At 42.5% G+C, this 27,747-nt stretch overlaps 2 protein-coding genes across 4 annotated transcripts in view; one reads left to right on the top strand and one right to left on the bottom strand.

The window, feature by feature from the left end:
- AATK (apoptosis associated tyrosine kinase) overlaps positions 1–9,963 on the top strand; it is a 77,041-nt gene extending 67,078 nt beyond the window's left edge. The window contains exons 11-14 of the mRNA XM_083354445.1: positions 935–3,863; positions 4,950–5,106; positions 6,682–6,915; positions 8,790–9,963. Coding sequence (XP_083210571.1) covers positions 935–3,863; positions 4,950–5,106; positions 6,682–6,915; positions 8,790–8,818 — 3,349 coding nt within the window. The 3' untranslated portion in view covers positions 8,819–9,963. The remainder of the gene's footprint in view (positions 1–934; positions 3,864–4,949; positions 5,107–6,681; positions 6,916–8,789) is intronic.
- A 10,316-nt stretch (positions 9,964–20,279) lies between these two features.
- BAIAP2 (BAR/IMD domain containing adaptor protein 2) overlaps positions 20,280–27,747 on the bottom strand; it is a 189,762-nt gene continuing 182,294 nt past the window's right edge. For 2 of the 3 annotated variants that reach the window (XM_083354443.1, XM_083354441.1), the window contains one exon: positions 20,281–22,740. Coding sequence is in view for 1 of the 3 variants with exons in the window: in XM_083354441.1 (XP_083210567.1) it covers positions 22,671–22,740 (70 nt within the window). In the remaining 2 variants the exon portion in view is untranslated. Of the gene's footprint in view, positions 22,741–27,747 lie in introns of all 3 variants that reach the window. The other variant, XM_083354440.1, reaches the window with a different exon arrangement.

Here is a 27,747-nt window from a genome sequence, read left to right as displayed (position 1 = left end):
GTCACTTAATGACTGAAGTTACAACGGACTGACTCAGAACTACATACCATCCACTTTTGAAGTTCCAACACCTGCCATCACCTGATTACATTTTGGGTGCTCAGCAACCAGTTCGCATTTATGTCTGCTTGCAGCATCCCGTGGTCATGGGACTGTGATTTTCTCTCTGTGTGTGTGTTTGGGACTGGTTTCCAATGTTTTCTTCCAGGGTCTGGCAAAAAAAAAATGCCCACTGGGGAAAACGGACTCAGTTTACAACCATGGTGCTTGCTTAATGACTGCAGTGTTTGCTTAACAATTAGAATAACGGAATTGGAAGGGACCTTGAAGGCCTTCTAGTCCGACCCCCCTGCTCAAGCAGGGCACGCTCTACCATTCCAGTCTCTTCTTGAAAGCCTGCAGTGATGGAGCACCCACTTCTTCCGAAGGCAAGCCGTTCTGCTGGATAATTGTTCTTACCGTTAGGATCATGGCAACAGGAGTTGTAAAATTGTTGGCAAGCGTGTGGTGATCCCCTTAATGGCTATCGTAATTCTGGGCTTGGTTACAGTTGTAAATCGAGCACTACCTTTGCCTCAGTGTTGATGGGACCAGGATGTTGACTGGAGCTAAGAATCAAATCCGATCAGAAAAAAACCTTGTTTTCTTTTGATGCTATTTTCTCTGACTTTTTTTTTCTTACCCAGGCCTTTTTTTAAAAAAATTTTTGCATGAAGCTGTCATTATTGCCTGTGCCTGTCTTCAAGTGTATTTTCGAGGACGGAATAATAATGTTGAGAAGAGAGGACCAACTCCCATACAAACAGCTATATTTTAGAATGAATTATGCACTAATGGGGGAAGGGTAAGCTCTTTGAGGGGTGCAGAATAGCCACTTTCCTGACAGCAAGGGACCTCATTTGGCTCATGGCTGCTCTCTCCTTGCTATTCACAGGTATGAGGTGATGCAGTTTTGCTGGCTTCAGCCAGAGCAGCGCCCCACCGCAGAGGAGGTGCATCTTTTGCTCTCCTACCTCTGTGCCAAGGGGGCTTCCGAAGCAGAGGAGGAGTTTGAGAAGCGCTGGAACTCCATGAAACCCGGAGGCACCGGAGGTTCAGGTTCTGGCTCCAACCACATGGGTTTGGAGCTTTCCTCCTTCCCTCTTCTGGAGCATTTCTCCAACGATGGTGACGATGTCCTCACTGTGATGGAGACAAGCCATGGCCTCAACTTTGAATACAAGTGGGACCAAGGGAAAGCCGAACATCTCCCAGCCTCAGCTATGAGCCCTGGTGGAGCTGCACGCTATCATGATCTCTACTACTCAGCTAGCAGCAGCAGTGGAGGTGGGGGTGGGCACCTCAGCCTGGGGGTGTCCCCCTCTTGCTATGATTGTAAAATGCAGGGGTGCCCTGGTCTACACACACCAGGGGTGGTCCCTGTGCTGAGCGCCCATAGCCCCTCTCTGAACAGTGAGTACTATATTCGCATTGAAGAGGTGGCGTCTGAAGGCAGTGGGAATGACCTTGATTATACCGTGTGTTCCTACAGCCCCGAGTTTAGCCATTCATCACACTGGCAAACCAAGGAGGACCACTATGAATCCAACAATAGTCCCACCATCTCACTCACCATGGAACCCCTCCTGGGTCAATCGGCACACACTGAAAGCCACTGGGAACCCTCTTATTATTACTCCTATGGAGAACAAGACAATAAAGAGGCCCCGTTCTATGAGGATTCCCCGAAGGATAGTGCTGAGGACTACCTGCTCAAGGATCCCAATGCTTCTGAGTGGCCTGGTCTAGCTTTGCAGAAAACCATTTTTGCCGATCCACTGGGTGTGTCACCGTCAGTGAATTACGCTTGTAAGGAGGCCATATCGGACTCAGTCATTCTGGAAGTAGCAGAGGAGGAGCACTTGTGTGATAGTCCTAAAAGTGAAAGAAATGAAAATTCTGAATGCCCATCTTCAGGCAAGCATTGGACATCCAACACCTCAGCCAAAAATGATAGGGATCACCTACTGCCATCATGTGAACCACTTGACAAAGATAGCTGGTGTTACCGGCATATGATCACCTTCCAGGGGCTAATGGCACAGCCACTGTGCACAGTACCACGGGATGAGCCAGCGTTAGGGATCAAAGATCTGCGAGCAGCTCTGCTAGGTGGGGAACACTTGTCATCATCTCACATAGGCTCCCCATGTCCAGACAGTGATTTGCCTGCAGAGGAAAATGTATCAGTTGAAAGTGCTGCTACATTGTCTGGTGTAGAAAGCTCTACCGATCCGTTGATAGACAGCAAAGTGGAGAGCCCACAAGCCACCACTCCACCATCAGGGGAAGCAGTTTTGATGGGGCTGTCATCAACATCATCACTGGAAGAAGCTGCCAGCAGTATGGAGGCCATAGATCCAATTCTGCTGGATGAATCAATAGCTGAGGTGTCAAACATAGAAGAAGACCCTATGGAAGAGACCTCCATTGGATGCTCACCTAAATTGCCACAGGAGATCAATATAGAAAGTGGCAAGAATACCAGTAGTGAACAAGATAGAACTCCAGACAAGACTGTTTCCAGTACCAGTTTCCCTGACTTGGATGAGGCCAGTGATGAGGACTCAACTGATCTTACATCTGGTGTTTTTACTGACTTCCCAGTTGACTGTCTTGAGCAACAAGATATAATCCCCACTCTCAAAACCTTACAGAAACAAGTAGGAACTCCAGATTCACTAGATTCATTGGACATCCCCTCTACCACCAGCTCCTGTGATACATTCAGCCCCATAGCTTACATATCCTCAAACCAGCCTAAGGCTCTGGATAGTGGCTATGATACAGAGAACTATGAGTCACCTGAATTTGTCCTCAGGGAACCTCACGAGTCACGGGAATCCGAAGGATCTGATAAGCTGGGAACATCTGAAGATGATAAGGATGATCAAGTCAAAGAGCAGAGTCTTTCTGATTCTTTTACTGCTGAGCTGCAGGCCTTGAATGAGAAGAATCCTTACCGTGACTCCGCCTATTTCTCTGACTATGATACTGAAGGTGGAACTCGGGAAGATGGGGAAGAGGACAGTGATGCTTCTGAGGAACATGAACTGGAGGTCTCCCAGTCACACACTGAAGAACTAAAGGAAAACTCTGAACAAATTGGCAGGACAGACGAGCCTCTGCCAGCTGGTCTTGAGCACATTTGTCCACAGGAAGACTGTGGGGGTTGCATCTCTCCAGGAACAGAGGACCAGGACATGGGGAAGGACAGAGATGTTAACTTCTCACAGGAACTGTTGAATGAAGCAACTGTTGATGAGTTCGATTCAAACTTCATTCAGGATAAGAAAAATGGGATCGTTGTGCAATCCCAGACACCAGCTCCCACCACCAGATCTTTCGTCTTGTCTCTTGTGGTCACCAGTCCAGAGGAACCCACTGTAGGTGGTGAAGAAAATGAGGTAAAGGATTCAGGACAGGAGAATGCGACAAAGAACACTGAACAACCTGAGGAAAGACGGGCACTTGGCCATCCCAAGGAATCTCAGAGCAATATTGGGCTATCACTGGAACTGTCAGGGGTACCATCCCAGCTCTCATGTAGACCCACTGATCTTGAAGAGGAAGAAGAAGATACCGAGGACAGTGATGAGTCCGATGAGGAGCTGCGGTGCTACAACATTCAGGACCAGAGTGAGGAAAGTGAGGAGGATTCACCTGCTGTGCCCATTGTAGTGGCTGAGAGCCACAGTGCCCGTAACCTGCGCAGTCTGCTTAAGATGCCCAGCCTAGTGGTGGAGACCTTTTGTGATGACCTTGAGCGCAAGAAGAAAGCTGTTTCCTTCACCGAAGATGTTACTGTCTACCTCTTTGACCAGGTAACTTGTTGGGGAGGGGTTGAAGAGACAACATAAAGTAACTTAGAAAAGGACTCGGAACAGAGTGCATCCTGTGCTAAGCATCCTCATACCAGGAGGCCAAAATATGCAACCTGATTCCTCCTAGAGGTTTTAAATCATACTGTTTTGCCATTGCAAATCTGGGGAGGCTGATGGGTATCCAAAGCACCTAGAAGACACCAGGTTCTTTATGTTTTACATCTACCACACCTGAACTGCAAAATCCAGATTTTTCTCCATTTCTTTGTGGTAAACCAGACGTTTGCAGTACAGATCTGATTATTCTGCGTACTTCAACCAATTGTTTACTGGCTTCTCATTATAATATTCTGTAATCTTAGCCATAACAATACCAGCCAGTCTCTTCTAACCTCCCACCCTCCTGATGAATTGGAATACAAATCTCATCACCCATACAAACATGATTAAGCCCTTCCTAGATGAGCAAAGATTGGGAGGGCAGCAAGTGCCTGACTATAAATAGGTCTAGCAGAACTGAGCTGTGGTAGAGTTTTCTGTATCTTTGTAATATGCTGCTATATAGTACTCAGATGAAGCCCAGTTAATCTGAGTAATGTATAGCAGCATAGAGTAGAGATACATACAACTCTAAACACTTGGCTGTCAGTGGCTGTCTGGAATGTTGCAACCTGGATTAAATAGTCTTACGCAGTCCAGACCAACACTAAAACGAGCTGCACGTTCCAGCTAAACCTTAAAGTTAGACCTCACATTTTTAATTAACATAGAAATGAGCCGTGAAAGAGGGAGGAGGTTGTTACGGTTATAGCTTCTTGGATGTTGAAGGTACTAAATAAGTAACTTGATTTTTCATAGGGTGTCCTGAATAATACCCAGTGCTTTTTTTGTAAAAGAAAAAGGTGCCGGAACTCACACATGTCATACAACCCGCCTTGCCTACCCTACAAGGTTCCATCCCAAAAAAGGTTTCCGAAACACCGTTCTGAGTGTTCTATGAGAAAAAAAGCCCTGATAATAGCAGAGTACAGTTTTCTCTCCCTCAGGATATGAACTAATTGTATCCATTGCGTGTTTTATGTGCAGGAAAGCCCCACAAAGGAACTTGCAGAACAGCCTTTCCCAGGAGTGACAGAAGCTTCGCCAACGCCACCTGGGCAGGTGGAGAGCAAAGGTTCCCCAGCAGATGGGATATATTCACCCAACAGCAGCTCAGAAGGGAGCTCTTCCGAAGAGAATAAAAGTACGGATCAAATGAGGAATTGAGGCCTATGAGATCACATTAGACCCTCATCGCTACTTTTACAGTATCTTGAACTCAGCTCATTTTGCCTTTTTTTCGTAGCAAGATTGATTACTATATCTTCCATAAATAGTTACGATTAGAACAGAATATGACCTGTTTGGATTGGCAGAATGCATGTACCTATTTTGACTAAACCGATGTGTTTCAAAATAAAACTGAATAAAGGTAGTCCTTGACTTACAACGCAAATTATAACGGACCTACCTTACAACATGGATTCCCCTGCAGTCACATGACTAAACTTTGGGCGCAGAGCAACATGGCCACATTTACGGCCGTTTGCAGCACCCACGATCATGTGATTGCATTTTACAACAATTTTGCCAAAGCTTTTCACTTCTGGTTTTGGGCAAAATCGTACCATAGCAAAGCATTGGTTTCCTTAACCACAGCAGTGTTTGCTTAACAACCATGGAGGCCACTTATGTGCTGCAAAAAAAAAAGTCATAAAATGAGGTCAGTCCCATTTTGCAACCATCACAACTTACTATTACGATAGGCAGACTCCATTACAGTTCTAAGTCAAGGACTCTGTACTTGGAGTTTGTTGCTGCTGCTTCCATATGTGCATTTTCTCAGAAGAATCCTGCAGATTCAGATAATTTATCCCATTTCCATAAATTCCATCTGTCATGGACAGAAAAAATCAGAAGGAATCTGGACTCATAGAATTTTGCAGGCCAGAATAGTGCTGGTCAGTGGTATACCTGGTCTCTTTCAATGTCTGCCGTATTTCAGATTCCATATTTGACTTGGGAACAAGTAGATATTTTTAGTTTTCCCTTATTACAAACTAGTTTATGAGTAGGAATTTCCAGCTTGTAAGTTTGGTTGCTAAAAGCAGCTTGCTTAAGAGTTTATGATGGCCATCATAAGATCATAGAGAATGACGTTGTAGTAATGTACAGGCAATCCTCAATTTACAACCACAATGGAGCCCAAAATTTCCAATCCTAAGCTAGACAGTTGTTGAGTGAGTTTTGCCCCATTTTATGATCTTTCTTCCTGCTGTTCTTAAGTGAATCACTGCAGTTGTTAAGTTAGTAACACGGTTGTTAGTGAATCTGGCTTCCCCATTGACTTTGCTTGTCAGATCATCACAAAAGTGACCACATGATCCTGGGACACTGCAACCGTCATAAATACATGTCAGTTGCCAAGCATTTGAATTTTGAACACATGACCATGGGAATGCTGCAAAAGTCGTGTGAAAAATGGTCATAAGTCACTTTTTTCAATGCTGTTGTAGTTTCAAACAGTCACTAAACGAATGATTGTAAGTGAAGGATTACCTATATTTTGCACAGCAATTTTTTTTCCCCAAGCCCTCCAAATGTGCTTAAACTTCTAGGGAGCCTGGCCAAAATCCAGCATATCTGGAAGGTGCCAGACTGACGCCTGATACAGGAAATCCTGTTGGACTTTGGGAAGCTTTGTTGTGTAGAGTGGGTGAAGGGAGTAGCCTTCACATCAGTCTCTTCCTCTTTCCTACATCTATCCTTTCCATTTCAGGTGGTGGCCTTGGATGGGATGTTGACCTTTCCCTCATTCCTGTGAAATCACCTGTCCTGTCATCAATGACTTCAGAAGCAGCTGAGGAGAGTCTCCCCAGACTGTCACCCGCACTAGTATCTGCTCAGAAGCAAGTGCTGCCCATCCAGTTTTCACGCTTCACGGTTTCACCTGCTGCAGTATCACGGTTCTCCATCACACATGTCACTGACTCAGATGTGGAGCCGGTAGGAGGTAAGGTCCATGTTGACGTTACAAAAACTGCGGAAGAGAGTGGCCTTAATAAAGAATGGTAAGCCCCCAAATACCCCGAAGTTTCCTGGTCTTGGGGCGAGCACTGTGGAGTCCATATGATCTGATGTAGAGGTCTCGTGATTAAGGCCAGGAAATTAAAAGTAAGATTGAAACTCTCGATAGGACATGAAGAACTGTTCTGAACTGGTTACTTTTATCCCGTGCACTGAATCCTGCCCCAAGCAGGGGCCTCTTCTAATTCTTGGCTGAGTCACATTTTAAACTCAGTCTGAGGATTTGTTTTACTGAGGCCACGTTAATATGAAATTATTTCAGTTTTCCCAGAATTTTAAGAGCCTGATTGCAATATTTGTGGCATTAGATTAAAGGAAAGGAACAGCAGTGTAGAAGATGGCATTGACAAACCTCTTCCATAGCATTGCTGAGAAAACAATGTAAATATAACCATACGGTCACCAGGAGTCAAACTGGAGTCAAGCTTGACTCAAGAGAACTTGATTTATGATTTTTTTTTAAGCAGGAGTATGGAGACCTACCTTTTTGTAACCCAGAGCCATTCATTCTTATGATAGTAGGAGGCTTAGGATTCTTCTTCCATACTTCCAATATTTCTTTTTCCACCAGTTTGGCGGTGTGATTGAAGTGCTGGCTTAGCAATTGGGAAACTGAGTTCTAGTCCTACCTCAAGCATGAAAGCCAGCTGAGTAACTTTGGGCCAGTCCTTCTTTGTCAGCTCAACCCACCTCGCAGGGCGGTTGTTGTGGGGAAACAGGAGGAGGAAAGAGTATTTGGTACTGTATGTTAACTGCCTTGAGTTACCAGTAAAATAATAAAGGCAGGATAAAAATCTAATTAAAAATATATATTCAGATAGAAGCCAGACTGGCACAAATCCTTGGAAGGTAGTTGACTTGCCTGTGGAAACTGGGAAACTTTACCCCAGTTCTTTTTTTTTTATTGAAAAGTTTTACAATACATTTTTGAATACAACCCCCCTCCCCCTCCCCTCTCCCCAACCCCCCCAACCCTCCCCTCCCCCCTCCCCGACTTCCCAGAGCAAAATACAGGGTATAAAAATACAAACAAACATAATCTAAAATATGCAAACAACAATAAAATATTAAATTCTATCGCATTTTAACTCTTGGTAAAATAACTACAAGCTAGTTATACATCATATATATCCGCTACTTATTCAAATGCTAAGTGAAACTTTTTAGTCCCATATTTATTCTGGATGTAATCAATCCATCTCTTCCACTCCACAATGTATCTCTGTTGCGATTGGTCTTTCAAATATGCTGAGATCTTTGCCATTTCCACCAAGTTAGAAACTTTTAAAGTCCACTCTTCTATAGTCGGCAGTTCTTCCTTCTTCCAATATTGCGCTACTAAAAGCCTCGCTGCCGTAATTAAATTCAGCATCAACTTAGTGTCCACAATGGTGGTATCTGTGATAATACCCAGTAAAAACAGTTGCGGAGAAAACTTTATCCTTTTCTTAAATATTTTTTGCATGTTCCACCAAATTTTAATCCAAAAAGCTTTAACCTTTTTACAAGTCCACCATATATGGTTTCTCTTCAGATCGTATAAATCTTTCGCCTTTTACTTTACCCCAGTTCTTAAAACGTATCTGACTAGGAAGGAAGTTGTGAATCCCTTTTACACACACACACACTATAAAGCTTCTGTCCATATGTCATGAACTGAATTCAGTCTGTGGCTTACAGTCCTGAGGCATCTGGAAAAGACCAGGTGTGTTAGAAAAGCTAAGAACAATACAAGGAAAAGGGCCACTGAGGCCTCTAGTTATGTGGTTGCAATTTCTAACAGCTTCTTCCCTTTTCTAGGCAAGAGTGAAAATGGCAACAGAGAGTGAACTTGGCTATCTCTCCCTTTTGGACTTCCTATTTTGCCCCCATGGCAGAGTTTCCGCACCAGGGGACATGAGCACGGATAAGGCCCAGGAGCTGGCTGGAGCAGAACTCATTCAGGGCCTCATTCAGATTTTATTGGACAGATTTTGACTGCTGCTGGGCTGGAGCCACTCTACCACGAGGTGGTTTGCGACGGTTGTGCAAACATGAGTGTGTGTTTGCGCGTGCGCACACCCCCAAGAAAGTATTTGTGTACAAATAGATATATATAAACATATAGAACCTATAGCATTTAAAGGGTAGATCTGTGACCTTGCTAACATTGCCACATAAGCCATTGTAATAGTCCTAGCTCATGCCTCTTGATGTTCTGACCCACACTGACTTCCCCCCCAGTTGGGGCACTGCCCTGAGACCTCTTCTCCCTGCCTGTTCTGTGAGCTTATCGTGTCTTCTTTCCACACCCCAGAGGGGATATTGAGAGAGCACGTAGCCCATGCGCCTTGTGCCATTCTGACAGGCTTCAGGTGGGTCCTCAAGCACTGGTACTTCTGTCTTGCCACAGGGGGCAAGCTCTCCTTGTCCTTTCTTCAGTGTGCTGTGTCCAAATATCAGGTGGAGTTGATGGTCCAGCGGACAGAATCAATTACTGGAAGAGCCAGAGGCAAGTGTAGGCCAAACACCTGAAACAGGTAGGGGAGCCAGCTGAAGTGAAGGTCACATTTAATGTTTTGAGCAGGGAAGACTCCTGGTCTCAGCAACCATTTCCCCCTTTTGCTTATGTTTTTCATTGACCCTGGGTCGCTCTGTTGCATCATGGTTGCGGAGCTCAAAATTGTCCCCACCCACCTCCTTTTCGGAATCACGGTCTTGTCCCAGGTACTCAGCTCTACTGAAGACCTTGCCTTCCGTTAGGAGCAGGATCAACATGAACATCTGGATAGCCTTCAGCACTTCCCATTTAGCCTTGAGAGAGCAGCCTGAATCCCAGGAGGTGGGGTGGGCGTATAGGAAATAAAAAGCAAGCTTATTTAAATGTTTCGTTGGCTGGAAGAAACTGTGGTGCTGAGACCTATCAATGCTCTCTTCCCATTTTCTGACTTCTTCATCCTTCCTCTACTACAGCATTATTTGGGGTGGGGTGGGGTGGCTTCCTAGGGAGCCATGATATGACCTGCTGAGAATCTGAGGGGAACACCAAGTCTTAAGGGTGGGTTTTTTTTCCCAAACTTCCTTCGTCACCCTTCAGCTGCAGAAACGCCCAGCAGATGCATAGCAAAAGCAGATCAAACTGCCACTGAGACTATTTTTGTACAAAGTTTACCCATTAATATATCACCTGCCCTAACAGAGTGGCAGATTTAAGTTATTGTTGCCAAAGAGATGTAAAGAGTTAACTTTTATCAAGGCATCTTGGGGAGGGTGGTGGGACAACTGGGGGAGGAGGAGGAAAATAATAGTTTTGGGATTAACTTGTTTGTTAGATTTTGACTAGTTCAAGATTTAGGATAATCATGCAATTTAGACTGGGGGGTAAAATGGAAACGAGTCAGAGGCCTGTTGCACTTAGGAGTTGTGGCTTTTGGGGACTATAGACCAGTCACTGGCTTTGGAAATTGGGGGTGGGGGGTGGGCAGGTAAACAGAAAAGACCAAAAGGCAACTGGTAGCTACTGGGCTATTTCCTCACGGAGTCAGAGGAAACAGGAAGGAAGAGACAATACAGAGCTGCAGAATGTCCATGCGTTGTGCTTCGTTGTGCTTCCAGTTTGGAGTATGTTTTGACTACAAGTGGCAAGCTTGACACTGGTACTGATACCTGAGTCTGGTTCATGAGCCCAGCTTTCATTTTCATAGTATACGTAAACATAGCCGTGAGGCAATGATTCATCATCCCTCTATTAGGCAGCGTCTAGGTCAGGGGTAGGCAACCTCGGCTCTTTTATGACTCATGGACTTCAACTCCCAGAATTCCCGAGTCAGCTATAGCTGACTCGGGAATTCTGGGAGTTGAAGTCCATGAGTCATAAAAGAGCCGAGGTTGCCTACCCCTGGTCTAGGTGATAGTGACAGCCCAATTCTTTTTTGCTTCGTTTCTCCTGCCACTGCTACCCACATCACTTCCAAGCACTGGCGAAGTGTTTAATAAGGCGCGGTTCTAAGTGTAAACTTACTGGAGCAAGACATCTTTAAGATGCTGCATGCTTTCAGCCAGTTATGCTTTCTTCCCCAATAGTCTGAATACTTTCTATGTCTGACATTTTTTGCTAAGATCCTCCTGTGAGATTTGTTGTCTTTGTTCAAAGTGGTATTGGATGTGTGAAAGGTTATCAGGATCTGTTCACAGCCTCCTTGGGTGGTGGGAACCTATAGGCCTTTCGCTCCACTTCTTCTGAAGCCCGCCGTGGGCAACACAGATGCTACTGTCTCATTTCTCCTGCTACTGGTTGGCGAACCCAAATGAATAACACTTGTCCTTCCTTGGAGTACCATATAGTTCCTTAGCACGATCAGAACACAACAGCCTGCTTGTGGGTTGAGGGCACTTGCTTTTTTGGGGGGAGCTCCTGAACCAGAGTGCTTGAAAAAACAAATATTGTGCCAGGCTCTAGTATGGAGCCGGAGTTAAAGACAGCATTCCTGTTCCTTCTTGGTTTTCCCCCTTTTTGTTTAAGGGCTTTTGATGCCAACTTGAGAAGGAGGCGACACTGGAGCCACCACGACCCACACCCCCAGCTACTGAACTCAGAAGCCAGGGAGAACTGAAAGGAACCTCTGTGTGCTTTGTTGTCTGCATTTTGCCCACTAACATCAAAGGAGAGATAGGATTATTTCTCTCAGCTGAACTGTGTGCATTCCAAACTTTCAGTCCAAGCAAGTTCTTCTGTCCAATGGCTTTGGAAAGAAATGTTTGTGAACTATAGACGTTTTCTAGAGAAGGTGTCATTTATTGGCCTCTGTGGCTGAATGCACTTTCAAAATACTTCACTGTCACAAACCAATTTGGGAGCAGCTGGGATGTATGCCGTGACATAGGTTTAGTGGAACTCGACTTATTTCCCCTCATTGGGTGCCAAGCACGTTGGCATTGTCTGGAAATGGAAAGTAGTGGTCTACATTTCCCATCCATTCTCCATCCTTCTGCAAACCAAAGTGGTGGTATATAATTCTCTTGAGCATTCAAGGACTAGAGCCTGGGTTAGTTAGGGCAGGTTGAATGAGAAACAGATAGCATCTTGGCCTCTTGGTAATGGATTGACTAATGAATAAGAATGTATTTGACCCCCAAGGCAATTCTTCAAACATACAGCTCACTATCTACCACTTTTATGGGGTGGGGGTAAATACCATGGTCAGAAATAAGGTAGCCACTGAAATTCTTAACTAGACAAAAATTCACCAATGAATTTGATTTTGAAATTTGAAATTCGTGATTTTCTGCAATATACCCAGAGTTCCTTTTCCATCCCCAATTAGTTTAGAAAAATCCATGTGTGCTTTGGAATACCAGGCTTGTAATAAATCCCAAACTGCATCTGAAAGACTGCAGATATCCTATCCTTACCTGAGCGGCTTTTATATAGGGCAGTACTTCAACTTGTTAAAAATGCAGTCAGATGCATTTTCCTAATGGGATTAGCCCCATTGGAAGTCTCTTTCCTGAGCTCCCACAAATAAAAAAAAGGACAGATTATTATAATTGATTTCTTCCTTTCTTTGCATTCTCAGATCTGTTTTTGGAGCCTGGAATAAGAAGAGTTGGGGACTTAATAGGCAGGGGAATAAAGGCTGGATCCACCCATAGGAGGAATCTTTGCTTGCTCATTTTAAACTAAGCATCTCTATGATGCTGTCACAACCCACCCACAACGGCTCTTTTTTCCTGTTTCTTCCATTTCTATTTGAACGTTACAAACATCACAAGTGTAAGTGAATTTCAAGTTCTTAATGGCTTTGACATGTGCTGTCTGCTACACTAATCTGTTGGGCACCGTGCTATTCCCTTTCGTAGATGGATAGATGAAAAATTGCACTAAAATGCACTTTCCCTGAAAATGAATAAACATTTAGCAATAACTTGAAATATAAAGCACTTTACCCCCAACTTTAAAAAGACTAAAGGGGGAGGCTGCATTTTTGTTTTCCTATCCATATAGCTTTATGTCTATGTTCTTCCTTGTGTATGTGAAATATTGCAGAATGTGCCCAGGCTGATCAAGTAGGATTCCAGTCAAAGGGCGGTTTACTTTTTCTCCCTTCAGGCATTTTACTGAATGCATCAGAAACTTCAAACTGGTTTTAAGAAAAGCTGATCTTCTGTTTGGAATGGATCAAGTTGAGTGCTGTACCTGAATTCAAGCCCAACTAAAATTCTCCTTCCTTCAGGCTGTCAGTGGTCAGAGAAAAATGAGTGTTATAGGCATATCGCTTTGTTTACACGGTAGTGTTCCCCAACCTTAGCAACTTTGAAGATGTGTGGGCTTCAACTCCCAGAAATCCCCAGCCAATATTGCTGGCTGGGGATTTTGGGGAGTTGAAGTCCACACATTTTAAAGTAGCTAAGGTTGAGAAACACTGGCCTACAATGTGCAGCTTTCCATACATTGAGTTGAGCATCTAAAAAGAGGTCTTACCTGAGATATTTTCGCATGTAGCAACAATTGATTAGCACCAGAACCCTGCAGTCTTAGTGCACCCTGTGCATTTGGGAACATCATTCTCATAATTCTGCATACTTCCCACCAGTTCATCTTACATACCTGGTGAACCAATAGAATGTTATTGCCAAATGCAGAACTCTACTCTGTGTTTGGGGAATGTAACTGATATCCATCTGGATTGATGTAGCTAGTGAAAATGCCTCTGCCCCCAGAGGTGAGGGATCCTAGGGCTTTACAGATACTGTCATTCCAACTTACCCTTGCATCTGGACATCAAAAACTACCTTGTAGGTGCAAGGATAAGACTAAATATACTTCCACTATACCTGTTAAAACTGAAGTTGCAACCTGAAGCAGTTGCAACTTCATTAAGATTTCCAATGGCTATTTCTACCTTGAAATAATGGGCATGTTCTGAACATGCCAATTAATTTAATTTAATTTAATATTTGCATTTGTATACCGCCCTTTCCCTGAGGACTCAGGGCGGTTTACAGGGAATTAAAATCGAAACATACAAAAGTTAAAACCAATTAAAAAAGCATTAAATTCACCCTGTAGATTAAAACCCCAGTTAAAATTTTCTCCTCAGCCTGGGCCCGAGAGCTCAAAGAGCCAGGTCTTCAGGCCCCGGCGGAATGATCGGAGGTCAGGAGCAGTCCTCAGCTCTACCGGCAGCTGGTTCCAGAGGGCAGGCGCTCCCACCGAGAAGGCCCTATCCCTGGGTGTCACCCGCCGGCAATCTCTCACCGGCGGAACCCTGAGCAGACCCTCCCTGTGGGAGCGCACTGGGCGAAGGGCATTTGATGCCGGCATTAACACATCTTTACAATCAGTTTGTATTATATTCAAATCAAGCAAACATTTGTGGGGCATGTATAACTTAGGCTTCTCTGATACTCTGAGGAATGCAAAAGTGTCATTAATCCTCATACTTCTGAGGGTTGTTGTTTCCCCTTTTGGCATACTCACCCTATTATTTCTTAGCTCTGGTTTTTCCCTCTGCAGTGCCATTAATTAATGCTGAACTGGAATAATTTATGGATAGCAAACAAGGCTGTATTACCTAAGCAGCCAAGATAGCTTGGGAGGGGGAAGTGGGTTAGGATGCTCATGACCAATATTATCTCTCCTGGAGTGACCCAGAATGCTTTGGTATGGTACAGCATTTGCTAGGTTCCATACACCTTTAAAATAAATATTTAAAAAGTGCTACATTCTGTAATCTATAGACAACCCCACCCACCACTTGCTTGGGAGCCTTCTAAGCTCCATCAGAGCAAATGGATCCAACCTCCCAACCCTGGACCTCCTTTGGTTCCTGGTCCCACTCACTTTTCGAGAATAGCTCTCAGCATGCCACACAATACCTGGAGCACCAAAAAAAAAAAAAGCTGTACATCTCACCTCCAATTCATGAGTGTAATGGAGAAGAAGGAGGACTGGGATTCTATTTTTGAAGTGTTCCAATGTCTGAAAAAAACCAACTCCAAAGACTGAGAGAGGCAGGAGGAGAAATCTGACCTAGAGTTTAAATAACATCCATTGCTGAACTCAAGAGAGGGAGAAATGCCACGCCGTACGGCAGCGGGATGTCATTTGGACAATACTGATCTTTCTTAACTAAAAAAAACCTGTAGTCAGACAGTGGTCCATACATGTGTGGTGGAGCCTGGAAGATAATGCAATGCCCACATGTCAATCTTACTTTCTATAATACATGAAAGTGAATTTTGCAAAGTACAGTATAGGTATGCAAGTTGCAGGATTCACACAAGTACAGGACTTAGATTTGTTTCAAAGTGTGCAAAATACCCTGTGGTATTTTGTTCTTTAATACCCTATGTTTACAAAATACCCTGTGGTCTGAGAACAACTAACCAGTGGAAACTGCTTATCTCCTGAACGTGTGGGTTCTCCATCACTGAAGGCTTTCAAGAAGAGACTGGGCAGCCACTTGTCTGGAATGGCAGAGGGTCTCCTGTTTGAGCAGAGGGTTGGACTGGAAAACCTCCAAGGTTCCTTCCCACTCTTATTCTGTATTCTGCTACTGTGATGTACAAGCAACTAGAGCACAAGATGCCTTTAGGGAAAGGTAGTAATAAGTAAATTGGGCGTAGATGAACTTAAATCTCAAAGCCCAAAGTGACAGTCCTCCATCCCTTTTTGCGACATATCTTAACTTGCCACAAGATAGACTTTTTACTACAAAGCACTCCTCTAAACAGGTGTGTGCAAGTGACTAGAGACCAAGTAGGCAAAGCTCTTTAAAAAAAACTCTTTAAATTGAAGGATGCTGTCCATTATTGCATTATTAACCATGAAGCAAGAGTTTGGAAAAGTGGTTGAAAATCAAGTAACGTTAGCTACAGAGCTGTACAATTGCTTTCCAACATTCATTGGGGGGGAAAAAATAAATTATCCTGCGAGATTCTTTTATTTATGAATGAGAAGCCTCTTGGGGAAATAACAAATTTAATGGCAGGGGCACTGTTAATCCTTATTTTGCCATGGGGTGATATTTGGAGAATGAGAATTGAAAAGAATAGCAGCCATGGGTAGATCTGCTCCTCCTTGTAGTAGACAAAGCAAAAGGAGAATTTTACCAAGAAAATGCAGGTTACTGTTGAGCATTTCCAGATTCTTAGGACCTCTCAATATCATTGGTTCTCACATCCTCTCAAAATATTCTGTGTAGATATTCTGCACTGGACTGGATTTTCAGCAACTATTAGATGGCATTGGTCCACATGTTACATACAAGAAGGATGGTGCTGGCTTTGTGTAGTGGAATGCTGCATTTGGAGGGGTTTTGTGTGTGTATGTGTGTGTTCTCATTCTTCCACATTAGATGAAATGCAAATCTGTCAGCTACACAGTGTGCTTCTAGCTTGCCACTGCCATATTCCACTTTCAAAGGCGAAGACAGAACCAGTACCATGACAAAAGAGCAGGTTCAGGAAATGGTAAGTAGCTACAGCCCAGCTTGCTCTCTCCATTTCCTTATCTAGTTACCTTTGAAAAGGTATATGGTCTATAGTAACAGACAGCTGTCGACCCCTGAGAGACTGCATGAGGTCAGAACTAGAGCTATGTTTTGGGTTAATGATTTTCTTTGAAACAGAGAGAAATAGAGAGGGGTGGGCTATTTACAGTGTATTTTATTGATACGGGTCATAATTGCTGTATTTTTTATCAGTGCTGAGTTCCATACAGCTCCCAGCATGTGTGTCAAATACCATTGATCCAATAACTATAAAAATAAAACATTTTTAAAATAACATAACTTTTGCTTGTTCTCCTCCATCGGTGTTTTGAAGACAGCAGGAAATAATGAAATGACGGATGATACCGATTCACCTAGACGTCTTGAGAGACAGTGAATCCAGTTCAGTAATGGTTTGGATATAAAATAACCAACCCCTTTCTTGACAAAGGCTCCTATGCCTCACGTAACTGCCGGACAGAAAGAAACTGGAGAGATTCAAGAAAAATTGGCACCTGCATTGCTACACTTGTGCTGCAAAACAGGGATCAGTTTACTGCTGTGAAAACATCTTGGAACAGCTGCCAAGAGGGGCAACACACTGGCCCAGGAATAGCTAAATCGCCATATAGGTCTAGTAGTGTATTCCTTCTGTGGACGGGGGTGACGGGGTTAGAAACAAGCTATTTTCTTTCTCCAGTTGATGCCAACGTCGCAAGAGGTGAGAATGTTCAGTGGGGAAAAAACTAGCTATTTTCAAGAATTCATGGAGGCATGTTCTCAGAAATATTTAGTAGGCTTAAAAACCAAAACCAAAACTAGGTTGGTTGAACTTGATCATCCAAGGCTAGCTCTACTTCTCAACTGGATAGGAATAAAACATGGATTACAGCCAGTGGATAGGAGTTATGTAGGGACTTTTATTTTTATTTTATTTTATTTTATAGAAATAAAAAAATATTATTCTTTCCTACAGCTATGTAAATTAGGCACTGAGACTTGGGCTCTACTATTATTTGGTTTGGTGTGGAGGCTCTTTTAGCACTCCCTTTGATATGGCATAGTAGAAAAAAACTTCATTTATCTAGTTCGGTGATGGCGAACCTATGGCACGCGTGCCACAGGTGGCACGTGGAGCCCTCTCTGTGGGCAAGCGCGCCGTCACCCCAGTCCTAGACCTTCAGCTGGGTTTTATAAAACTTTTTCGCTTTAGGCCTTCGCCGCCATGTGCAAAAAAAAAAAAGGTTCAATCAATCAATTTCAACTTCTTGTGGGAAAAAAAAAGTTCTCACAAAGTTGGAATTGATTGATTGAACTTTTTAGTCCCACCCAGTCTGCCATTACCACTGCAGCCACACCCACCCAATGGGCCACACCCACCCAGCACCCAATGATACATAAGTGGGTTTTGGGTTGCAGTTTGGGCACCCGGTCTCTAAAAGGTTTGCCATCACTGATCTAGTTTCTTACCACAATTTCTTTGGATGTCAAGAGTTAACTCTTGTTAAAATGATTTTAATGCCAGTGTATAGCTAACTGGTCAGGTATTGGGAGGTGTTCAGTATTTCACATTTTGGAATTAAGATTAAAAATGCAACCCTTCTCGAAGGCACTGCTGTGGCATTTTTGAAGGCAAATTTCCCTGCAGGACACCAAACCATTTTAAGTATAAAACAACTCTTGCACTATACTTTCTTTTAATAGTAGGGTCCACAGCATCAGTTCTTAGAATGCTCTTCCACTGTTATGGTCATCATTGGCATGCATGCTAAACATTTAGCAGGGCAATGAGGAAAGAAAGTAACATTCGGAAGGTAATATTCCTAGTTGTGTGTATTTCACTGGCCACTGGCCCATTCTTTCATTGTTATTAAGAGCCAGCCTCCCAATGCTAGTCATGGTGGTTTCCAATTGGGTCCAAACTAGGTACTCTGATATCATAAAACCTTCACTAGTCTACTGCTGCTTTTCTTGAAGCACAAGTCAAGTCACAGGATACATTTCCATACCATGAAATAGGCTGTGGCTGTGACTATAATTATGTCTGCTTATTCCCAAGATCCACCATGTATAACAACTTGCCCCACTTATTTTTTTAATTTCTTTATTTGAATTGATAAACCACCCAACTCCAATTCCAATTTTAACTGGAAGGTGTATATCATACTCTTGTCATTAAGAGTTAGGCATGGATTGTTTCAAACCTTAATTTCACACTATCAATATGAAGGCAAGAGGGTCTTGTAATATTATTCATCTGGGAAAGTTAGTTAACCAAGAAACGAAGTATAGGCAGCACAAAAACACCATAAGACCACCACTGCCCAGGTGAAACCTCTTTTAATCTTCAAGCCCTAACAAAAGAGACTCTTGAAGAGCATAAGCAGATCAAGTAACACTATATAAACCAGGGGTCTTCAAACTTGGCCCTTTTATGGCTTGTGGACTTCAACTCCCAGAATTCCTCAGCCAACCTGCTGCTCCTCACATGCATCCTCAGCTATGTTAGTGCTGTGCCAACTCTTACATAAAGTACAGTAACAATTCCCCATTTATTACATGCTCCTGGACCTGTTTAGGAGAAATTATTTAAATAGTTCAAATAGGAAGATGTACCAATTAGGATGGAGTGGATGGTATCAAAAACCAGTGAAATTTAAAAGTGACTCTGATCAACTTTCCCTGGAAAAATATTTGCAGGTGGACCCTCTCCCTCATTTGCTATTGCAAGTTCTTTATTCTACCTTTCAGTGAAAGAAGAAAGTCAATATTAGGCTCCATTTTATGGCATCTCCTACAGATGTTCCCACAAACGGTCCCATTTTCCTACAGCACTGGGCACCTAAAAAAACACTAAGGCAGTCTGAGCCTCAGCAAGCCTGTTCTAATTTCTGATCCTACTGATAGGTCCATCTTGCAAGAGCCAATGTTTGTTTGGAAATCTTTTGTCTATATCCTTTCTCTCCCATTCAGTGTAGGAGTTGATAGCCATGCTGCCCCTCAGCCCACCAAGAGCCTTGGTGGAGCAGTGGGCTAATGCCTCCTTAAGTAACACCAGCTGCCTGCAATTAGTGCAGGTTTGCATCCCACCAGGCTCAAGGTTGACTCAGCCTTCCATCCTTCCGAGGTAGGTAAAATGAGGACCCAGATTGTTGGGGGCAATAAGCTGACTTTGTAATAATGCCGCTTGGGGGGGGGGGCAAAAGCCCTAATAAGCAGGCATATACATAGAATGAAGGCTACTGCTAAGCTTGTAAGCCGCCCTAAGTCTTCGGAGAAGGGCGGGATATAAATGGAATTAAAATTAAAAAAATAAAATAAAAAAAAACAAATTGGCAAGCTAGAGGTCCTATTTGCCTTGAATCTTCTAAATCAGGAGTTTTCAAACTTGGCCCTTTTATGACTTGTGGACTTCAACTCCCAGAATTCTGCAGTCAGCATTGCTGGCTGAGGAATTCTGGGAATTGAAGTCCACAAGTCATAAAAGGGCCACGTTTGAAGACCCCTGATCTAAATCAAAGTTTCTCAGCCTTAGCTGATGTGTGGACTTCAACTTGCCAAGCTTGAGAAACACAGATCTAAATAATTCCACAGCAAGGCTGCATTGCTGAAAATATTACATAAGAAAGGAACTGTTCTAAGACAGGAGCAAAGCAAGGTACAAAAAAACCTCTTTAAAGAAAAAAATAATTTCACAAAGTTTAACTTTTTAAAAATGCATACGCAACAGACACACACACACACACACACACATTTTTCAAAACAGTACAGTGTGGCTGAGAATCTTCATTATATTTATGTGAACAAAGACCATAAAGTAAATTATTCAACAACTGGAAAAATGATTTTCAAGAAAAGATTATAATAGAAGAAAGACACAATAAAAAAGCAGTTGTAGCACATGTGATCAAAAATAAGGCCAATGAGCTTCACCTGTTATATAATTTTCCTTAGGATTGCAGCCTTATCTGAACTGTCAGAGTTAGAGATTTTCTATAACTGGTTTTTAGCTAAATTTCTTTATATAAAAATATAGATTTTTAGATATTTATATGTGTGCATCATAAGCCACAGGGAAATGTACAAGTTGTGATAGAAATGCTCACTAACAGAAAAATACAGAAGTCTCCAAGCTTGCCTGGGAACTTAAACAGGATCTACATAGCATGCTAAGCCACAGTTCAACTTTGATTTACTGAATAAACCACAATGATTGGGTTCACTCAACACCTTAAGCCAGACAATACAATTCTGGGCTAAGTGTATCATAGAAACCAGTCCTAATATTTTTCAGAAATTGAGAACAGACAACACAGAAAGTAACTATGATCAAATTTGAACTTGAATGATTTTAATGGTAGGATTGGTAAAATTATATTTGAGCCAGCTGTGACTGCTTTTTAAAAGCCACTGGGAAAAGCAAAGCAGCTGCAAATAAATTCAGGTTATGCAAAGGATCAGATGAGAGAGGCTGTTTAATATTTAGCCAGAGTTCAGACCAAAATCTGCCACTTTTAGAGGAAAAAAATACCATTATTATAATCATTTCTTTTTGGGAGGAAAATATAGATTATGAATATAGCTCGATATAGATTTTGTACAGTCAGCTGGGGGCTACTATTAAGTAGAATAAGGAGAAGTTTGCATCCAGCATAATTCATTAGGGTTTGTTCAAAAAGAATTTAAAAGATAGAATGGGTAAATGGCATAGAAACAGCTCTTAAAAATTGACTACTAATTTGCCTCTTATCACTCCATATTTGAAGTCAAATGTATTTTAGGAATTGGGTTTGCATTGTTCATTATCACCAGACTCTGGTGCTGCAACTGGAATTCAAACAGTAAGAGCATTCCAAATTGTGGGTAAGTCCAGTTCCGTTTTGATAACTACCGTTTCCTAGAACTACTCATTATTCTTGGGTTACATAAACACACGTAGCGAGCTGAATGGTCTGTGTTGCATCTTACCAGACTTTGAGAGTCATTAGAACAGAACATAAGAAAAAAGTGTATTCATGACTGAATTAACATCTACTTTAGAAGGCAGGTGCACCTTAAACAGAAAAGTTAAAAAATAGGAACACAGTATTGGCTTAGTCATAGAACAAGGATCTTTCAAACAGCATGGACCCAATACCAAGACGGAGGTCAAGCTGTCTAAACTAACTTGTTTTGGCAGCAGAAGACACACTTGCACCAGTCAAGGTGTGTCAGTAAGAAGGCACAGCAAGTGGAGTTTGGGCATGGTAGGACTAAACTAGCTTTTTCATAGGGGCTGGATGGAAAAGTCCCTCCTTGGTCTATTTAAAGCTACAGAGAAATTAAACAAATGCTCAAACAACAGATGGTGCTAGTTGCACGCAGAAAATATTCCTTCCCTGCATAACATTCCCCAACCATCTTAATATGCTGGAAAGGGCATGCAGAATAACTTGGCCATCAGTGGGCCTTGCCGCTTAAGGATCATCACAGGCAAACGGGATAGCTGTAGGAGAGATGGACCATTAGGAGAGAAGGACCATTAATAAAAATTAAAGTTGTCAAATTGAGACAATTGCTTTGAGGAGTCCAGCTCTTTTAAACATTGATTCAGTAAAATTTTTACTTTACTTTTTTATCCAGCAAAAGTCCAACACAAGGTAAGGAGGGAGCTACCAGGAAGCGCTTCAGAGATTCAAGTCCGTGTCAGTTCCAGGTGTTGAGTGAGCAGGACCCGGATTGTGCATTTCATCTGACGGCCTTAGGCAGCCCCAAAGCTTCTCTTGACAGCTTGAAGTCCTGTTCAATTCCATATGTTTTGACAGAAGATGAAAAAGGACTTCCAGGAGAAATTTTAACGGGCAAACGTAGGACACTGCAAGACTGCAAGGCTCATCTATCTCCATGGCTATTTTTAAAATGTTTATGAACGTTGCATATAGCTGCAAAGGCAAAGAAGGCAGGGCCTGCTTTCTGGTCTACCTAGGTCTCCAGTCAATAGAGCAGCGTAGCATCCCTTTCAAAACTCATCGCTCTCCAAGGGTGAAGTTTCTCTTCTATTTCTAATGAGCAAAAGGAAAAGCACACCGGCATTTAAATGCCATTTAGCTGTCAAAACAGAGTTGGAGGGAAAGACATGTAAACTGTACAAGGATCTCACAGAAATACAACACAGGTGAAAGCGAAATCAAAAGGTGCAAGGTACCCGCCGTAACTCAACATTTCTGGATCAGCTGATGAGAGGAGCTGAGCGATCATTTGTCACGGTTGGTTTGAGCTGGACATTGGCAAAAGGATTCCTGTAGAGAGAAAGCAAGGCATAGTTTTAGCCAGAACTGTTTCAGGACACAAGTGGTCTGTATTGACAAGGACAAGAAAACAAAGTGAAATGCAGGGATGACACAAACACGAAGCAAAGATCACTACAAACATAGTTCCCTCCACAGCCAAAGAAACATCATGTGTTCACAAAACAAGCAACACTATGAATCTTTAAACAATGGCTTTTCCTGGAAAATGCCTTTGGCCTAATTGCCAAATTTCAGTGACAAACTATCTCAATGTTTCCTTTCTCCAGCCGAGCTTAAATCCATGGAAGACTATCCAGGACATGGACTGATGAACAAAATTGCTTTGTATCATGCAGAAAGCCACACACACACACACACATACACACACACACACACACACACACACACACACACAGAGAGAGAGAGAGAGAGAGAGAGAGAGAGAGAGAGCGAGCTGTAAATAGATGCTATCCACTTCACCCTTCCTTGATCACTCACCCACAAATATATTGGACTACAGCCACCATTATTCCAAACAAGTTAGAGTGAGATGCATTGTAGCCAAACACGCTGGGAGATGTTGGCCTCAGGTCAAGTGGTGGGATTGGAACGCAGGTCACAGTTGCCGTGGGCATGTCCCCAGAATATTCCTTCCTCTTATTGAAACAAAGGTAAGCTGCTTTCTCAGAAAAGTTATCTTGGCAGGAAAACAATATAACTCTTCTTTAGGGGAAGGTTGACTTTTGTCTTTGTTTTCTGACCATATCTCATTCCCCATTCCTCTCATCACATTATCTCCACTGTGACAGTTATCAGTATGAATCTCTATTTGGGTATCACCTTGTCATGCTCCACATTCTTGGAATGTAGGAGAGTCACAGGGTACTTATACTGGCTCTGGACTATAAAAATCTGCTCACCTGTAGATTATGACTAGTTAAGATGATCAACTATTGGGACTCTGGGAAGAAATTTTCACAGCAGTGGCAGCATGCCCCAGATCCAAGTTTAGATACAGGAAACACAGTTTACAGCCCATGAAGTTTGGAACAAAAATATAAAAACATCTAAAGAATTTAGAGTGCATACCTTCAAGACATAGGCTGGTACTAAAGATTCTTCTGATCAAAATATGCATGTTCATGTCAATTTTATTTTTATAGATTCCTTTCTCAAAAAAGAAAAACACTCTTCTATTTTAAGACAGGCAATGTACAAAAATTCATCCTTAGTACTTCTGATAAATAATGAGGAGCGTGGATACATATGCACCAAAGTAGCATCACCCATGACCAGAAAAAACATTTCAGAAGGCTGGAGAGGATTCTGCCATTTATGGAAGCATTCCATGTCCAATAGCAACAGAAAAATCCTGGAACTCCATTCCCACATATTTTCATGAGGACTGAATACACTCAGTGGATAGGAATAATGGCTGACTGGCAGAAGAAAGGAGGAATGGAATGGCTCATCTTGAAAGAAGACCAAGAAGGTTGACCGCAGTCAGGAATTTATATACTTATTATTTGTTCAATCTGTCCATAAGCATAGCCTCCCATCTCAAGCCAATAACTCTTGGGGGGCGCAACAGTCATAAAATTATTCTAGAAGGCCACATTCTGTTGCAGCTTCAGCTTGTTCTTCCATAAATTCAAACCATTTCAAAGTAGAGTTCCACCTCCCAGTTAGAATTCTAGCTCTTCTACCAGTTGGTCAACCCTCATGTAAGGAGGAGGAGGAACCTGTAATTTATTTCCAGGTCTCCTCAAAGTATTACCAGATTATTCTCCCCCCACCCCCACCAAATGTCACGTGTGTGTGTGTATGTGTGCTCCCTCTCTCTCCCTCTCTCTCTCTCTCTCTCTCTCTCTCTCTCTCTATATATATATATATATATATATATATATATATATATATATATATACACACACACACACACACACACACACATATATATATATATATATACATATACATATATATATACCGTATATATACATATACATATACATATATATACATACATACATACATACATACATATATATATATATATATATATATATATATACACACATATATACATATACGGTATATACATATATATTTTCGTATGTGGATCTTTGGTTATTCGGGTTTTTCCCCGCGTAGAACTAAAGGTGTAGGGGCAACGTTTCGACGGAATCCCATCCGTCATCATCAGGCTGGTGGCTTCTGCTTCCTTCTATTGACAGGCAGTAGTCACACTGGTGACAGCTCATATTTGTGTAAATTTAAATTGCTAACAAAGAATTAAGGGAGACTGATATGCATTTCAAACTTATTAGTTTTCATCAGTCAGCCATACCCTTCTGAGATTCGAACCTAGAGGTGAAAACAACTGCCTAATGTGCAATCAGCCCAGGTTCGAATCTCAGAAGGGTATGGCTGACTGATGAAAACTAATAAGTTTGAAATGCGTATCAGTCTCCCTTAATTCTTTGTTAGCAATTTAAATTTACACACACACACACACACACACACACACACACACACACACACACACAAATATTGGGAGAGCAGCAGTTTGTCCTGAATAGATGCCAGATGTTCTGGAGGAAGCAATGCTTTGTATGTGGTTGCAATATGTATGTATGTTTGTGTGTGTGTGTGTGTGTGTGTGTGTGTGTGTGTACACACATACATACATATTGCAACCACATACAAAGCATTGCTTCCTCCAGAACATCTGGCATCTATTCAGGACAAGCTGCTGCTCTCCCAATCTTTGTTAACAAGTAACTATTGTGGGTCTACCTTTCTCTCAGGGTGGGCAGGCTGTTCCACCATGGACAAATCTAGATCCAGGCTGAGATTACAGAGTGATGTGGGGGAGGCACTTCCAGCCAATTACAAACTACATTTCTGATCTTTCCTGGCTCAGGGAGACTGGAGGGGGCGTTGCATCAGCTGTTCCTCAAGAAGCAATTATTTGCAGAGCGTGGCTCAGCTGCAGAGAAATTGTGTTTGAAGATTGTCCAGACTGGTTGGCCTTTGGCCAAAGAGAACAGATTTCAGATCCTACAGTCTTCTCTCTTAAAATAACAAGCAGCTTACTTTCTCTTTAAGAGACACAGCTTATCTGAGGGATAGTCAATGCTAGCCACACAAGCAATTTGCCTCTTTGTAATTTCTGCTCTTTTGGGCCACACAGATTTTCTTCTCTAAAGACACTAGCAGAGGGAATACTCCATAAAGCACCAAAAAAAAGAAAGAAAGAAAGAAAAAGAAAAAAAGGAGGGGGCTGAGAACAGTCCATATTTGCCAGCTCACTGATAGGGATTTGAAGACTGTTTCTGGGGACCTTAGATGGACCCTCTTCAGAGTCATTCACCAAGGCAAAATTTATACTGTACCTCTATTTGTGAAAGCTACATGTACAACATGAATAGAATGTTCCTAGAACAATCAAATTGTTTTATTTTGGTGGTAGCATCATTTCATTTGATTTTATTTCTTGCTCTGTTTGGGGGAGTCTACGGAATGTCAGGTTTTCTTTGGTCCTATATATTCATGACAAGAAAGCAGTTGGCCTGAATGTCTCTGCAATCCTGTATGTGTCCATTTAGAAAAGGTTTTGTTGAATTAGGCTCATTCCCGTGTAAATGCAGGATGGATGTTTGCCGTAAAAACAGGCAAAAGGCACTTTCCATGGAGCAAGATCAACCTGAAGCCACCAGAAAGAAACTGGTGTGTTCAAAGAAAACAAGTGGCCCACAATTATTTGCAGAGGAAAGAGAAGCTCATGGGATTCATAATGTAGAATACAAATGGATCCTTAGTGTAGCAGTTATATAGTCTGGGTGAGGAGCTGGATTACAATTCCTAGCAGCTCCTGCCCACATGACCAATAAATTGGGATCCTGGCTGGGAGTTATAGTTCAGAAACATCTGGAGACTCTAGTTTTCCTATTCCTGGCAATTGATGCTTGGTCCATGAAATGGGCAAATGGAAGACTAGGGGGTATTGCTTTGTCTAATGCTGTCAGGGATTTTAAAACTAGAAGTGCATTATTTCTCTTTAAACCAATTGTAGGCATTAATATGCCCAGGCTGCCTACCTAGGTACCTGCCTTACTCCGAGGCTTATCTTTAATTTTTAAAAATTAAATAGGAAGATGGCAAAAAATATAAACTAGAGTAATACAGTGCATCCAGCAAGAAACAAGAACTTTCCCAGTTTGTCACACCCACCACAACAGACCATTCACCTAATGGTAGTCCTTTTAAGGGTGCCCTTGAATTTCAATGTACCTATCTGCTAAAGAAAAAAAAACCCACCCATTTCTGACCTAACCATTTCATATATTTCTTCTTAATGCAAGCCTGCTGCTGACATCCTCCTTTTCCCTACATTTTTGTAAGTTTCATAAAGCATGATTCCATGAGATAAAGAGAAAATTCAGCCCACATAGGTGGTGTTTTCTGGGTTCAGAAAGTCACCTGGTACACAATGATCCAAGTCTGGGACTGTTTGTTCTAAATCATCCACAGAGAAATATAAAGGTAAAGGTAAAGGTTCCCCCGCACATGCGTGCTAGTCGTTTCTGACTCTAGGGGCCGGTGCTCATCTCCGTTTCAAAGCCGAAGAGCCAGCGCTTGTCTGAGGACGTCTCCATGTTCATGTGGCCGGCATGACTAGACCCCAAAGGCGCATGGAACGCTGTTACCTTCCCACCGTAGTGGTCCCTATTTTTCTACTTGCATTTTTATGTGCTTTCGAACTGCTAGGTTGGCAGAAGCTGGGACGAGTAACAGTAACTCACTCTGTTACATGGCACTTGGGATTCGACCCGCCAAACTGCCGACCTTCTGATCGACAAGCTCAGCGTCCTAACCCACTGAGCCACCGCGTCCCTTACAGATAAATATAGAAAACAGTAAATGACCTGGCTTCCTCCTAGATTCATTTGATATACAGAGATTTAGCATCTAATTCTCACAAGAACTGATCATCATCAGATGCTACAAGGGAAC

The sequence above is a fragment of the Vipera ursinii genome, assembly GCF_947247035.1.
Source record: "Vipera ursinii genome assembly, chromosome: 2".
Lineage (NCBI taxonomy): Eukaryota > Metazoa > Chordata > Lepidosauria > Squamata > Viperidae > Vipera > Vipera ursinii.
The sequence above is the reverse complement of the archived record's forward strand: the minus strand, read 5'-3'. Positions and strand labels throughout refer to the sequence as shown.